Genomic DNA, 13,820 nt, shown 5'->3' with positions numbered 1-13,820 from the left:
AGTAATTTATCTGGGATTATGTACTGTAGGGGCCTGGTAATACAACGTGGCCTCTCAGCTGGAAACAGACACTGAGAACTGAATCTGTCAAGAGAACATCTAGTCCTTTCTCACTGAGGTGGTCTCTCTTGGAAGGACCAGCTCAGTGTGTTACTACTGAGAGGAATTCCATCCAGGAATGGGACATCATTGACCTAGAAGTTCAAGTGGGGGTTTCTAACAGAACTCCGAACACTCTCTCAAACATCTGATTAATGCTTGGCAGAGTGACAAGGTAAACAAGGGAAAAGAAGCTATTGGCCAGGCAAGTTAGCAGGGAAGCCCACTGATGTCTCTCACTGCTGACATTTTCCAGTAAAGCTCTCTTTGGTGCACCATTTCTAACCAGTTCCACACGCTGCTTTCTGAAGTGCCCGCTTCTTACAGGCTGGGATTGAATAGGTGGAAGGCAGGAGAGGTGAGCAGGAAGGAACACCTGGCCTCCACCCACCTTTCATCTTCCCGCTCTACCAGCGCCTTGCCACTCAGCTCAGAGTCAGTAACAGGCTCTTGCAGCAATCCCAACAGTCTGAGGGGAAAAAAGCAACACTACTAGATAAGCAAACAGGTGTTTTTTCCTTCTAATGGCTATTACTAGTTAGCACACTCTGTTGCAGGGCATTTTCTGAACTTAGAGGTGGAGCCTGACTTTCAGAGTTGCTAATCTGGCACTAGGCTTGAACATTAAATTCGCTTCATACGCAGCCAAAATGCTGGTGACATTAGTGAAAAGAAACATATTGTTCATAAAGACTTCCAGGTGGCTGGCTGGAGAGCTTCAGGACAAGACTATACATTGTTATACAAGTTAAGTGCAAGCGGTGCTTCAGAACACAGCAAGGGATGGAGTCTGATCATTTACCATCCTCTCTGTAGTCACTGGAAACTTAAAAACCCTTCCTTCCACCCAGAAGCTGAACAATTTTAGTCTGCTACTTCCCTGTATGATATGTAGTTAGGAGTTAAGTGAGAATTGGGAATGCATGAAAAACTTCCAATCATTTTCCACAAGCATGAAGCTGGTTAAATAATTTTTAATTTTCGTTTTTGCATTTTGGGGTTGGCTTAGAGCAATTCCTTAGAAATGGGTTCAGAAATATTCCAAGGGTCTGTAGCAAAAGGTATCTTCCTGCTCAATAAAGTGCTACTACATCAAACACACATCAGTCTAAAAATTCAGTTGCTTCTGAAGAAATTGAATCCTCAAGGAGTAAAAAATTATTATACACTTTTGCCTAGTTTCTGAAGGAGCTCCTTCCTCTTTCTTACAGATGCTGTTCAAGGCTCCAGTTACATGAATGTCCTAAAATCCATTTTCACTCCAAATAAACTAGCCAATTATTTTGTCTTAAAGTTTATGCATGGATTCTTGTTTCTTGAAACAACCTCATTTTAATCTGCAAGTACGGTAAAACATTCCCAACATTTGGTATTTCATTTTATGAAAATCTGCAGAGAGCTCTGGCTGACTGTAGTCCTGAAGGATGCTTGATTAGAGCTTTCTCTCTACCAAGTATAAAACTCCTCACAAGAACTACCTGCCAAAATCATCAGTTATCAGTTATCCATATAGAGAGGAAAAGGGTAATAGAAAGGAAAAGGGCAATAGTCTTTTTAATGTGCTTTTACCCTTTCTGTACTCTATTGCCAGTGCTGCTTCCCAGGCATTAACATTGTCTGCAGTGGGCTGACCCACATCACGTTTCATTTAAATGACTGTATCTAATCACTCTGTGATTTCACAGTATACAGCATGCATGTCTGGACCTCAGCACAGCAAATACAATAGAAAGTACATGCTAAATGTCAGACATGTTCCTTTTTTTGTAGCCTGGCATTTCGGTTGCCCCATTCCCGAAGTCCTAGCTTGAACAGCCTCTTCCCAAGAAGCCATTTAAAATATGCTAGTATTAGCATGGAATCAAGAATCCTGAAATCTGCATTCAGTGTCTCCTGATCACTCTTTTTAAAGTCAGTTCCTCAACTGCTCTTTCTTCCAATCTTCTTTTCTACTTGTCTCACGGTCCCTCATTCTTCCTTTCTGGACAGTGTCTGGTTTTTGCTCAGCTGGAGCAGGCAGCAGCATGACTGAACGGTCAGTACCTGAAACTTTGCCTCTTTTTTTCAAAATTACAGTCTTGAGGGCAAGACTCACAGGTTCACTCAAAGACTTTCTATTAAAAACAATGTTTTAACTATGGTCATAATGGCTACTGTGAACTGGAACTATTAAGTTCCTGAACAGCCTTCATAGCAATTAATTTTTAAAATCCTAGTCAGCAGATTTTGTAACAGCAACACCAATTCACTGCTTTTGAATATCACATTTGTCTCTTGGGTTTTTGGTCACCTCATGTAATATTCTTCAAAGCACTTTCGCAATTATAGATCTACTCAGTATTACCTTCTGAGGTTAGTGCTACTCTGGGACACAAAAGATTGCCAGGGTTGCACAGAGAGAGAGTAAATCAAACATGGAGCTTGTTTTGTTGTTAGACAATGCTCATGGAGGAAAGGAGAGGGGGATCTAGCCTACATGTAAGAATACAGAAGAGAATTCTTGTAAATATTAAGTGTATTACTTCTCGCTGACCTCACCATTTCCTCTTTTTGATCCTTTCTACTCCTCAAACAAGAAATTTTTCTCTCTTCTTATCAATATTGCTCCTTTCAGATGATCATGACTCAGAAATACCTAGGCTGACACATTTTGTTATCAAAAAAGCTCAACTTTTCCCCAACATACACATCAGTTTTGCATCTGACTTTTTTCAGTCGCTCTTTTGCTTATTTAGAGATTCTGCTCCCTTCAGAGACTCACTAAGATGAAACATGATGTGAGGGGATGTGCACAATTAGATTCCACCAATATTTAGCAGTTTAAACATTAAACCTCTGTCAGATTCTACCAAATCACACTCGGCAATGCCTGCATGACCTTCATGACAGAGTCTCCAGAGCCTTCATTACAGTCTGTGTTAAGCTCACCAGTTAGCTAATGAGAAAACTGTTGCTTTCACATTTACACAGGAAACAAAAGCTGTATCAGGAAAGGGAGGTGTAATTTTGTATTTGTGAAGTATGCAGCCTACCTCTTTCTCCTGGTCTTCCTGGTTGACCAGGGCTTCCTGGAAACCCTTGCATGCCTGGTGATCCTTGCTCACCCTGTGGCCCTGGAGCCCCTGGCCGACCTGGCTCACCAGGAGGTCCCGCGATGGTTCGTGTTGAGACAGACTGGCTTGGAATCTGGTTCAGAATTGAGTTATATCTTGCCATATGACCTGTCAGGAAAAATTAATAATTTTCAAGTAGCAGTGGAAAATCTGGTTCAGCAAAGTTTGAACAGAGTACTGGCAGGCTGTCAAGGCTGTGGTCTGTCATGCTTTGGTATAATGAAGTTGTGTGCTTGTTAGGGGAGAAACAGAACTTTAGGGAGGGCACAGAAAATGGGAGAACTATTGTGCAAGATTCTATTTTCTTACTTTGGTAAGGGGTTTGGGGGCATTGGTATTTTATGTCTATAAAAATTTAAAATTCTTGCAGCAGAAGCTTCTGTATACTGTCACAGCTTGGAGACAATTCCAGCTTTTTCTTAGATGGCTGATGCTAATCAGCTCTAGTTGGACATAAATCTGGTTGAACATAAAAATAGTTGGAACATAAATCCCAGCTGTCTAGTATAAAACAAACAGTTCCCCTTGGAAATTTTGAAAGGTGTCATATTTGTAAGTAACTATGGCAGGAAAAGTTCCATTCTAGAGAGAGAAGCATATGGACTATCCATGTACTTGCCTTGGATGAGCTGTTCACACACTTGACGAGCAACAGCCCGGACCATTGCCTGGGACTGGAGATCACCCTGGATAACAACAGCAGCAGTGTCATGAAACAGTTTCTTGACTCAGTTCTGTGCTGAAAGCACTTTGAGCAATGAAAGATATTTATTATTGCTGACACATTATATCCTCACAGATGAGAACAGAAAGCCAAAGAAATTTTGTGATTTCACTGGTTCCTATTTCTCTTTTTGGCCAGCAATCAGAGGTCTGAGAAGATAACCCTAATAAGAGATTTGGAGACATGCTTACTGCCACATACTTCCCACCTTCAAAATATTAATGTAGCTATATATAAGACCATGTCTGGAAAAGAAGGAAAGTTTGCTTAATTGCAAAGAGAAAACTGCTGTGCCTGTAAACACAGAGAAAAACATAAATTGTCAGGAAAAGCTCTTTTTGAGACACAAGGCCAGGCAGGAAACAAACCACAGCTAACATGAACATGGACTTACCCGTTCACCCCTTTCACCCTTAGCTCCAGGAGGACCCTATGAAAATATTCAATACAAAATTAGTTCTCATTTTGTTCTGCTCAAAATTTTTAACACCTAAAAATTGTATTCCTTGCAGATTCATAGAAAAGGGAGAAAAAATAAACAATAAACAAGCTTTCAGTAGGTTCTGTGACAGTAACAAATATACTTCTTTCATTTCAGTACTCTACAGAATGTTCACCTTTGGCAATTACATGGGAACAATGACTTTCTCAGGTGCTTGTCACACACTGAATTCCCTTGTTCACAAGCTATTGTGAACAATAGCAAAGACAGGCCACCACATGATGCATTTCACATGGCTGAAACAGGTCTAATTTTTGCAAAATAGCAGCCTGAAATTTGCTGTAGTGAGACTGCATCCACTGTGAACAGAGTCAGCAATGGGATTAAACTGCACAGAAAATTACATATGACATTAAGGCTAATGTAATACTGTAATGATGGTGAGGAGGATTATGGATTGGAGCAAGTCATCTAGGGCAGTTACAACTTCACCAATGTCAGGTTTTGGGGTAGGCTACACATTTCTCAGGAACTCCTAAAGCAAGGAAAGGTCTATTGGTCAGAGCCCTGTATGGGCCATCCACTTCAGAGCTGGACTTGATGATCCTTGTGGTTCCCTTCGAACTCAGACTACTCTGTGCATCCACATAGGTAACCAGCCAGCTGATACATGGTTAAAGCACAGCTTAGTCTATCCTTGGAGAGAAGAAAATCCTACAAAAACTAAAAGATTGTTTCTAAGGCCTCTATAACTCTACGTTTTGGAATAGATTGTTATTGAAGCTCAGTAATTTTTCAGCCACCTGTTTTTTTCTGCACTACTAGAGTCTAACCATGCACAGCAGAGCTCTTACATGACTCACAGGAATATCTACATTCTAGAAAATTTAGTTCAATATCTGGAACATGTGTTTGGACAGGAACTGCATAGTCAACATGTTATATATTGATAGTAAAAGTTCCATAGCGCCTCAAATCTCCTTTGCAGCTTCCATGATCACACTTAGCAACTATGTAGAACTGGGCATTAGGTTATTATCTTCACTTACGTACTATCTGTCAATTTAATTTCATTTCCACTTAACCAAATGAAAATGCTTGCATTGGCCTAAATCTCCAAACCAAACTGGATTTTGAAAGAAAATTTTCTATTCTACAAATAGAGTCAGAAATGCACACTGTCCCATTCTGATGTCTTTAAAAATTAAATAGAATGTTTACTATAATAGATGGGAAAAAGCTGAGCAGGCTTCATAATTAAACAAGTAGTCAAATGTTAAAATATGAATACATAACACTGTCTGAACTCTTACAGAAAAAAAGAAGTCCACTATAAATTTTCTCTTTTACATAATTTACACACTCATTTCATAGTTGTATTCCTTCCTTCCAGCCAAACTGTTTTGTTCTGATTTTTTTTTTAAATAATAATAAAACATAACATCTGGGAGACAAACTAAATATTGGAGGCTCCTAATAGTAATTTTAGATATAGAGGATATAATTTTGCACTCAATGAAACTGATAGTCAAATTTATAATAACAATCTAGAAAAAGCCCTCGTCATTATTCATTTGTTCTGATGTAAACACCGAGTAACCACAAAAGACAGATTTTTATTCATATATTATTTTCACAGTTTGGAAATCAGAATAATATTTTGGAAATATTCAGGTTAATAAATGGCATACTTGAATTTCCAGAGAGTCACTTGAAGGGCAAAGGGGAAAAAAATAAGAAAGTAATTACAAAAAGACTACAAATTCACATAGTTGTGTTTTTAACTTCTGTGTTTTAATCTTGTGTTTTGACTCTCTAATCCCTATATTCCAAACATTGTATGTAAGACCAACAAACAAATTTAATTAGAAAGAATGAACAAGGAAAGGTCAATATGATGTTTAACTTAGCCACTAACTGCGAACGGATCATAAGCAATAAATATTGAGGAGTTCTGTCCAAGAGTGAAGCCAGGCTTAGGAACCAACTAATGCACAACAGCAGACAGAGAAATATTAATTAGTTTTACTTACAGGAGCTCCAGTATCACCTTGTGGCCCCTGACTTCCAGTAACACCTGGAACACCTGGAGCACCAGGTATGCCCTATGTGGAAAAAGAGAAAGAAAATAGTGGTGATGGCAATCAACATCCATGAGTCCTGATGGGAAGTGCACAGACAGTTCTGTCAGTGAAAGACTGGAGATTCCCAGAGGGAGGACTACGAAGTACAGTTTGCAGGAAAAAGAGCACCAAAAGCACAGCTCTGAGAAAATCACTTGAGGAAAATAACTTGGATTGCTTTCTGGAACGGGCAGAAATTGCTGAACCACTGGACTAAATCCTGTGATGCCAATACTGTGTTCAGGGAGGGCAACTCAGAATGTTCTTTGTAAAAACAAAAAGCTGGCTTGGAGGATACTCAGTACCACCAGTAGCTTCACCTAATCTTTTCATTCTATTAAGAAGGCATTAACTTTGCCTAGCTGCCCTGAGAAGACTGAGACTGATTCTGAAGGCAGCATACATCCTGCGTTAGAGGCTGGATGTGGCCTCTGCTGTCTTCCTTGATTACTCTTTGAGAGCACCTGTGCTCACCTCCAGCCTCCAGACCAAGTAAAACTTGGTGGTTCACTTCAGTTAACAGTCCTAATTGGAATTTTTGACAAAAAGAAAGTCTTGTTTCAAATGTTAAGAGCAGTAATTCCCTCTTTATAGTGCAGTTACTTGACGAAGAACAAGCTATCAATCTATTGACAGAACAACTCTCTCCCCTTCCCATGGGAGACATTTTCTTCTTGAGCTAAGTAGGAGTGGAAAGAAATTACACTGGACAAGCAGCTCTCTGCCAGCTCTGTGCATCGTGAGAATTCTAACTTCCCTTGGCCTTGCTCTATCCACTGTAGCATAGATAACAGACCTATAATCCCCCAAAATCCTGCTGACTTTTACAGTAACAAATTCTATGGGCAATACTCACCATTGGGCCAGGAGGTCCTTGTGGGCCTGTGGGTCCATCCTTGCCAGGAAAGCCCTATAGAAGATAAATAAACGCAATTTAATCAGCTTTTTATATGTACTTCATGAATCTGTTCTGTTTCATCTAGAATAAATTTTTTACTTTTGTTCTTTGGTTTTGTTTTGCTTTGTTGTTGTGTTTGTTTGCTTTTGGTTTTGTTTTTTTTTTTTTTTTAATTAATACCTGTTGGTAGTGATTTCTTAGGAAAAAAATCCCTTATTTGCCCTGGGGAGGGTTTATTTCTGAAAAGGAGCTATAGTGTCACCAAGATTTAAAAAAAAAAAAAAAAAATCCAGCTAGTCTCACACAATACTTTTGAAGTAAGAAAGAACAATACAAAATTCTTCATACTGGCAATTTTCACCTCTGAGTGAATTTCACTTAGAACACTTCTGTAGGGAAATAAATGAGAGGGTTTGCTGTCCAACCTCTCTACCACAAGGTCACATTTCTACATCTGCTCTCACTGGTTGCAAGTATTCAGAGTCCTGCTGATGAGGTGCTGAAAGATGGCAACTGAGAGTGGGTCTCTCTGCCCAGCAGTGCTGTACATATGCTCCAGCTATCACTGAGGTCCTGAGTCAGGAAGCAGCAGGAATGTTCATGTGGTTTACATTATGAACGTGCCTCAGAGCTTCCAGAAATGAGAGCCAAAAACTAAAGATAACTTGGAGACTGGAAAGTGAGTACATCACAGAAAAAAAGACTGACCAGATGTAGAAGAAAATACACTATTTATTACTCAAGTATTCTTACAAATTAACCAATATGTGCATTTTGTATCCACGTGCTATAAAGCATGGTTTTCTGACCAGCCTGGTGATTAGGCAATTCTTTAATTACTACACAGCCTAAACAGGAGAAATATGGTTTTACCTCTGGCTCAAGACCAGTTTGAAAGGTGGTTTATGCGGGAAAGTGTTTGTTTTATTGCTGAAAAGTTTGAAAATGTTTATGGTGACACACACAGTAAAGAACACTCCAGGCCTCAGTATCTCATGGAGCTTCAGAAGAAAAATTTACAACTTTTTTGATTTGTACTTTTTTCCAAATCTTTGTTTCTGACATGGTTTTAGTAATGAATGTAACATATTCTACTAGTTTTATGCTTTGCATAATTTGGAAACTATTATTCAATTCTGCAATCATATGGCATGAAAAATGGCTGGAGAGTATTATTATCTGCCATATACCTGGAAAGGTTTTTTTAAAATCCTACTGGAAGGGTGTTTCGGTGGTAAAATAAGCCACATTAGTCAATTCACATTATGTCATCCATGCATCCTTAGACTTGATAAGGAAATACCTTCCTATTTCACACTGTAGCCAGATGAAGTTGATACCTTCATACTTATGTTTCACTTTTAAAGCAAAGATGTAAAACCTATATTTATTTTTTTCTCAGTTCTAAAGCAGGATGAAAACTGGTTTGACCATTTTAAGGGCTTAATGTATGGAGGAGGGAAATATAGTGCTTTCCACTGACTTCTAGGATCTAGTGTGGATTCACACAAACTTTAAAAGAAAAATAAATCTGTATGTCCTTCCCTTCTCCCATCTCAGTCAAAGAGTAGAATTAACAGTATGATCAGAATTACATTTTCTTGGAATTTATTTCACAATTTCTTTCTTCTGAGCAGTGTTCTTACTCTTGGCTGCTCAGTAATCACCTCCTGTCTATTCTCCTAGGGTTTATTTCTCTTGGCACTGTGTCTGTATCGTCCACAAAAGATCCCCTCCTACTGTATTTGCTAGATGTGAAAATTGCTATATAGAAATTAAGTCAAAGAGAAGCCTGGTTCAAGAAAGAGTATGGCAATACCTATTCTCTCATGCTAAAGAAAGACTAAAGGTATTTGTTTGTGCTGCCAGCAGGGTTTGAAGATGATGTTACTCAGACCACCTGATAGCCAGAATGCATCTGACACTCATTCTGAACTTTTGAGTAGAGAGCAGAGATTAGTAAGTACCAGGAAATTGGCAGGCAGACTGGGAATTTATTTATTCTGGCTCTTTCTTCCATAATTTTTGGGGTGTGTAATGTAGAAGAAAATAGAGCACAGTGAGAATTCACAAAGTTATATTCTGAGCACTGAAGCCTTATAGATGTTATTTAAACTCCCATTTATTGAATTCTCCTCTTTGCTTAACCATCTCTAATCCAAGGAGGAATTACACAGCACAACAGCTCTTTCTCTCTGTCATCCAGCATAGAAATGACTCTGTACAAAGCCACTGATTCTCTCCCATGGAACTGCATATCCAAGAGGAAGATGGGACAGATTTTGATGTGTCACCTAGGATGCAGCTTTTAGAATCAAGGTGTATATAATTTTGGTAAGTTAACTTAAATCAAGACACACTTTGCTAATGGCATGAAAAAAAAGTTACAGAGAAACAGTGTAGCTTTGACAGAATTTTTATAAGGGATTTTATTTGCCAATATACAAATGGCATCACCTGTAAAACCTCAAGTCTGCTGAAGTCAGAAGTGCTGCTGACCTCATTATAAACTCTTGAGCTTTCTGTAGCCTGGAATTTGTTTGGGGGAACTTGTGGAGAGGTGATTTTTTAAGTAGGACTAGATACTGGCAAAAATTTAACTGAAGCTACTGAGCCAGGCTTGAAAGAGTTTTATGTAGAGCCTTTTAAAAAAACCCTGCAGCCTGGGACCCATGGCTGCCAATTCAAGCTCTGTCTTTCAACATTAAATGCTTGGGACTGTTGGCGAAACACAATCTGTTCTTTTTACTCCTCTATACTGCTAGCTACAAATATGGGGCAGCAAGAAAGGACACCAAACAACCACAGCAACACCCATACAATAAAAAGAAATAATTTTATATTTGTAGAATCTTTTCTGACACTCTGGAAGCTGATGAGAGAGGAGGGGACTGTTCCTCATGCAGAGTCTGAGATGTAGATTCAACCACGTTACCAGACAGGTATAAAATATTATCATGCATATTCAAAATGTTGGCTTTACTATCAGAAAAAACTTTTTTTTACTCTGATTCAACCTTCACAAGTATTTTTATTACATCCCATTCTTCTTCATAGGGAGGGTGTGTCATTATGAAAATGACCTTTTTATGAAGTCACACAACTGACAGGGAAGATATTCTATTTCTTTCTAAGACCCAAGAAAAAGCAAATAAACCAGGGACTAAAAACCAGAACTTCAGAAATACAAAAAGAAGCTTTACAGATTAAGTGTTAAATGACAACATTAAGAAAGGAAAATCAAGCCCTTTTCTCAACTGATTTCAAAAATAAAATCAGAAAGTATGAACATCAGAAATCAAACAAAAAGGAAGGAAAAGGAACTGTAAAAGTGAAGTGATTGCAATTATCAGGAACTGTAGAAAAAAAATTGCCATTCCAGCACTTCATAAGTCTAGTATCACATTATGCCCAGTTCAGTAAAGTTTTCAGAGATCCCCCAATAAATATCAGCCCTATGCTTACCCCTCATTAAAATCAGTGTGATTTAGCCATCTGCCTAAGTACTTTACAGCACTGGTACCACTATAATGAAAATACTTAAATGATCAATAAATACTAAAGAGGAAGGGATAACTAAACTAAGAATAACACAGAAAATCTCAGTTCTAGTAGTATAATACTTGCAAAACAGTTTGGCATCTTGGCTAACAGGAGGAAACCCAACAAAAGGAACATTATACAAAAAGGCAATTTACTTCTCAGGAATTTTCCAGTTCCACTTTGCTGCTGCAGTTATGCCCTTCAGAATTATCCCTTTTTCAAGTGCTGGGTCTTCAAAGAGACTGCGGTGAAATAATTGGGTTGGATCTTCGCCCATTAAAAGCAATTTTATGTTGTCATAACTTCACAGGAATCAAATGAGCTACAACACTATAAAAGCAGTATAGCATAATTATTTGTTGCCATAGAAATAATTACTGCTGGACAACATTGCATAAGGGTCGCACAGAGACAATACCAGGCTAAGAGACCTAATTTTATGAGCTCTAGGCTGTTTATCCAGCTTCTGTGATTAACAGCAGAAGAAAGAGCACACATGAACAAAGCATTATTACCATATCTATAAAAAGAGGCTATTTATGTAATTGCCCTACCTTTTTATAGACAACAGTGGGGTATTCTACAGAGTAAGCACCACATGACCCTTCCAGGCCATATCAAAAGCCTTTTATGCACTAGTCTTCCTCGGCTTTTCTCTGGAATGCCATCTCTCTGCAACAACCTGGTGACTCCCACATGTGGGAAAACTAGACTGCTTCTGAACTGCTGGCTGGCATCAAGGCATGGCATGAGGGTCCACTGCTGAATATGAAGTCAGCTACAGAATAGCATAAAAACACAAAGTTCTTTCCTCCTTGAACTGCAGGCACCTCGACATCCCTCATGATTAAGAACGTAGATGGAGGAGGCACATAGCACTCACTTGTACAATGTTTAGCACCAAGTCACCTCAATCTATCCATGACCAAGACTAGACAGAGCATGGCAAAAATCCAAATGTTCATCAGGGTCCAGGTCTCCATTAACCTGGAGATGAACAGGTGGCATGAAAGTTGGGCAGTTTAGAGGGAAATAGTCCAATACAGCCAAAAGGAAGACATAAAAGCATCCAAAATGAGAAGACATCACAGTATGATAAAGTAGAAAGAAAAGGATAGATTTACTTCCATATTTCACCAAAATGTAATTGAAAATTAGAAGGCTATTCCTCCAATTAGGTTATTTATCTGGTGATAATGTTGTATATATCTTTATCTTAATGAAATGCCTTTCTTTTCTTGATTTTTAGAGAAAAAGTAAATCTATCTATTCCCTAAATTCTACAGTGACTTCAGTGGAATTACTTCTAGACATAAAGATATTGCTAATGTTTAAATTCATAATAGTGAGTTCAAATATATGTTTTGCCACAGGGATGAGGTTTTTTTATAACAAGGTCAGAAAATCAAAAAAGTTAGAAATTTCTCTGAAGTTCAAGTTACATTACCATATCCAAAAGAAAGGATCATGAATATGTAAATCTTGCTCAAATGAAACTGAAAAGTTTTATTTCATAGCGACCTTCTGCTGTAGACAGAAATGTAGTACCATGCTAACAATAACTTTCCAGGGCCTGACTAAGAATGAAACAAAAGTCTCCCCAAGGAGACAAAGAGGAGGACTTATAGGCTTAACTGCACAAATGAATATGAATTTTCTTTTATTGGCTCCTAGACAGACTGTAAGTATCTTCTGTTGTTTTAACCAGAGCAGAATAAGGTTGACTAAATTTTGGTATTATTTTTCACCTTTTGCTCATGTCAACTGTTTCTACAGGTATTTTTCTACATTCAATTTTAAATTCCCTTGTAGCTGTCTCTGTTATTCATTAATTAGCTAGAAAGCAAATTTAGACCACTGCCTTGGATTGCATACTAATTATGTACCATTTGACAGCTATCTAATTTTAAACATATAAGCAAAGACATTAATTGGCAGCGCTGAACACAAGTGACATCTACGCCTATCAACTGCATAAAGCACAGGCATCGTGCAGGCCCCTTACACATCTCAACCCCCATCACCAGACAGAAGGATGTCCACCCTCCTGTGCTGATTGGCACAGAGAGATGATCTCCAGAAAGGACAGAGGTGGCATAAATTATAATAAATCAACCACATTGGGAAATATTTCCGTTACGGAATGAGAACAAAATGCATGTAAAACATGCTCATTTTACCTTACCCTTTGACCTTGAGCTCCATCTCTTCCTGGTGAACCTGATGCTCCCGGGACACCCTAAGCAAATGATGAGATCAAATTAACAGAATCCAACTACGTAATCTTCCAGTGAAACTGTATGGCATGTTTTTGATGAACAGAACTAGGGAGCTCAATAATGGGTGGGGCCATAGAAGAGATTCAGTAAAGAAGGTATTTCTGTGAAATGAGAGATGGCTTAACACACATTGTTAAAATGCAGAGGTGTTGAGTCTACAGAGACACAATTTAAGTGTTAAACAAGAAAGTAACCAACTCTTCAGGGCCAAGTGAATTGGTCACTGCACACCAGCACACCTTGGATTCCTCCTCTTTTATAAATCCCTGTTCAAATTCACCCCGACAACACATTTCTCAATGGTTTGGAATATGTGCCCTAAATTCACAATAATGTCAATTCAACATTCAAACTTAGTGACAGGTTATACAATAGGGAATACCTGCAGGCCAGGAAAACCAAGATCTCCCTTCTCTCCCTTTTCACCTGGTGGCCCCTGCAGATAAAGAATCACACATAGTAAACCAAATATCTGGTTACTTTTGTATTTCTAATAGTTCCCTTCAGCTTCTTTAAAAAAAAACAACAAAGCAACCAATAAGAAAATAGACTATTCTTTCTACTGAAAGCAAACATAGAGACCCTTATTTGCAAAAATG

At 38.5% G+C, this 13,820-nt stretch overlaps 1 protein-coding gene across 7 annotated transcripts in view; it reads right to left on the bottom strand.

Annotated features, from left to right (window-relative positions):
* Positions 1-13,820, bottom strand: part of COL14A1 (collagen type XIV alpha 1 chain) — a 115,161-nt gene that overhangs the window by 7,445 nt on the left and 93,896 nt on the right. For all 7 annotated transcript variants that reach the window (XM_069005391.1, XM_069005393.1, XM_069005392.1 and 4 more), the window contains 7 exons: positions 13,604-13,657; positions 13,128-13,181; positions 7,358-7,411; positions 6,412-6,483; positions 4,331-4,366; positions 3,832-3,898; positions 3,132-3,320 (listed from right to left, as the gene is read on the bottom strand). In XM_069005391.1, the coding sequence (XP_068861492.1) occupies positions 3,132-3,320; positions 3,832-3,898; positions 4,331-4,366; positions 6,412-6,483; positions 7,358-7,411; positions 13,128-13,181; positions 13,604-13,657 (526 nt within the window). The remainder of the gene's footprint in view (positions 1-3,131; positions 3,321-3,831; positions 3,899-4,330; positions 4,367-6,411; positions 6,484-7,357; positions 7,412-13,127; positions 13,182-13,603; positions 13,658-13,820) is intronic.

Source organism: Aphelocoma coerulescens, chromosome 2 (assembly GCF_041296385.1).
Source record: "Aphelocoma coerulescens isolate FSJ_1873_10779 chromosome 2, UR_Acoe_1.0, whole genome shotgun sequence".
NCBI classification, from domain to species: domain Eukaryota; kingdom Metazoa; phylum Chordata; class Aves; order Passeriformes; family Corvidae; genus Aphelocoma; species Aphelocoma coerulescens.
The sequence above is the reverse complement of the archived record's forward strand: the minus strand, read 5'-3'. Positions and strand labels throughout refer to the sequence as shown.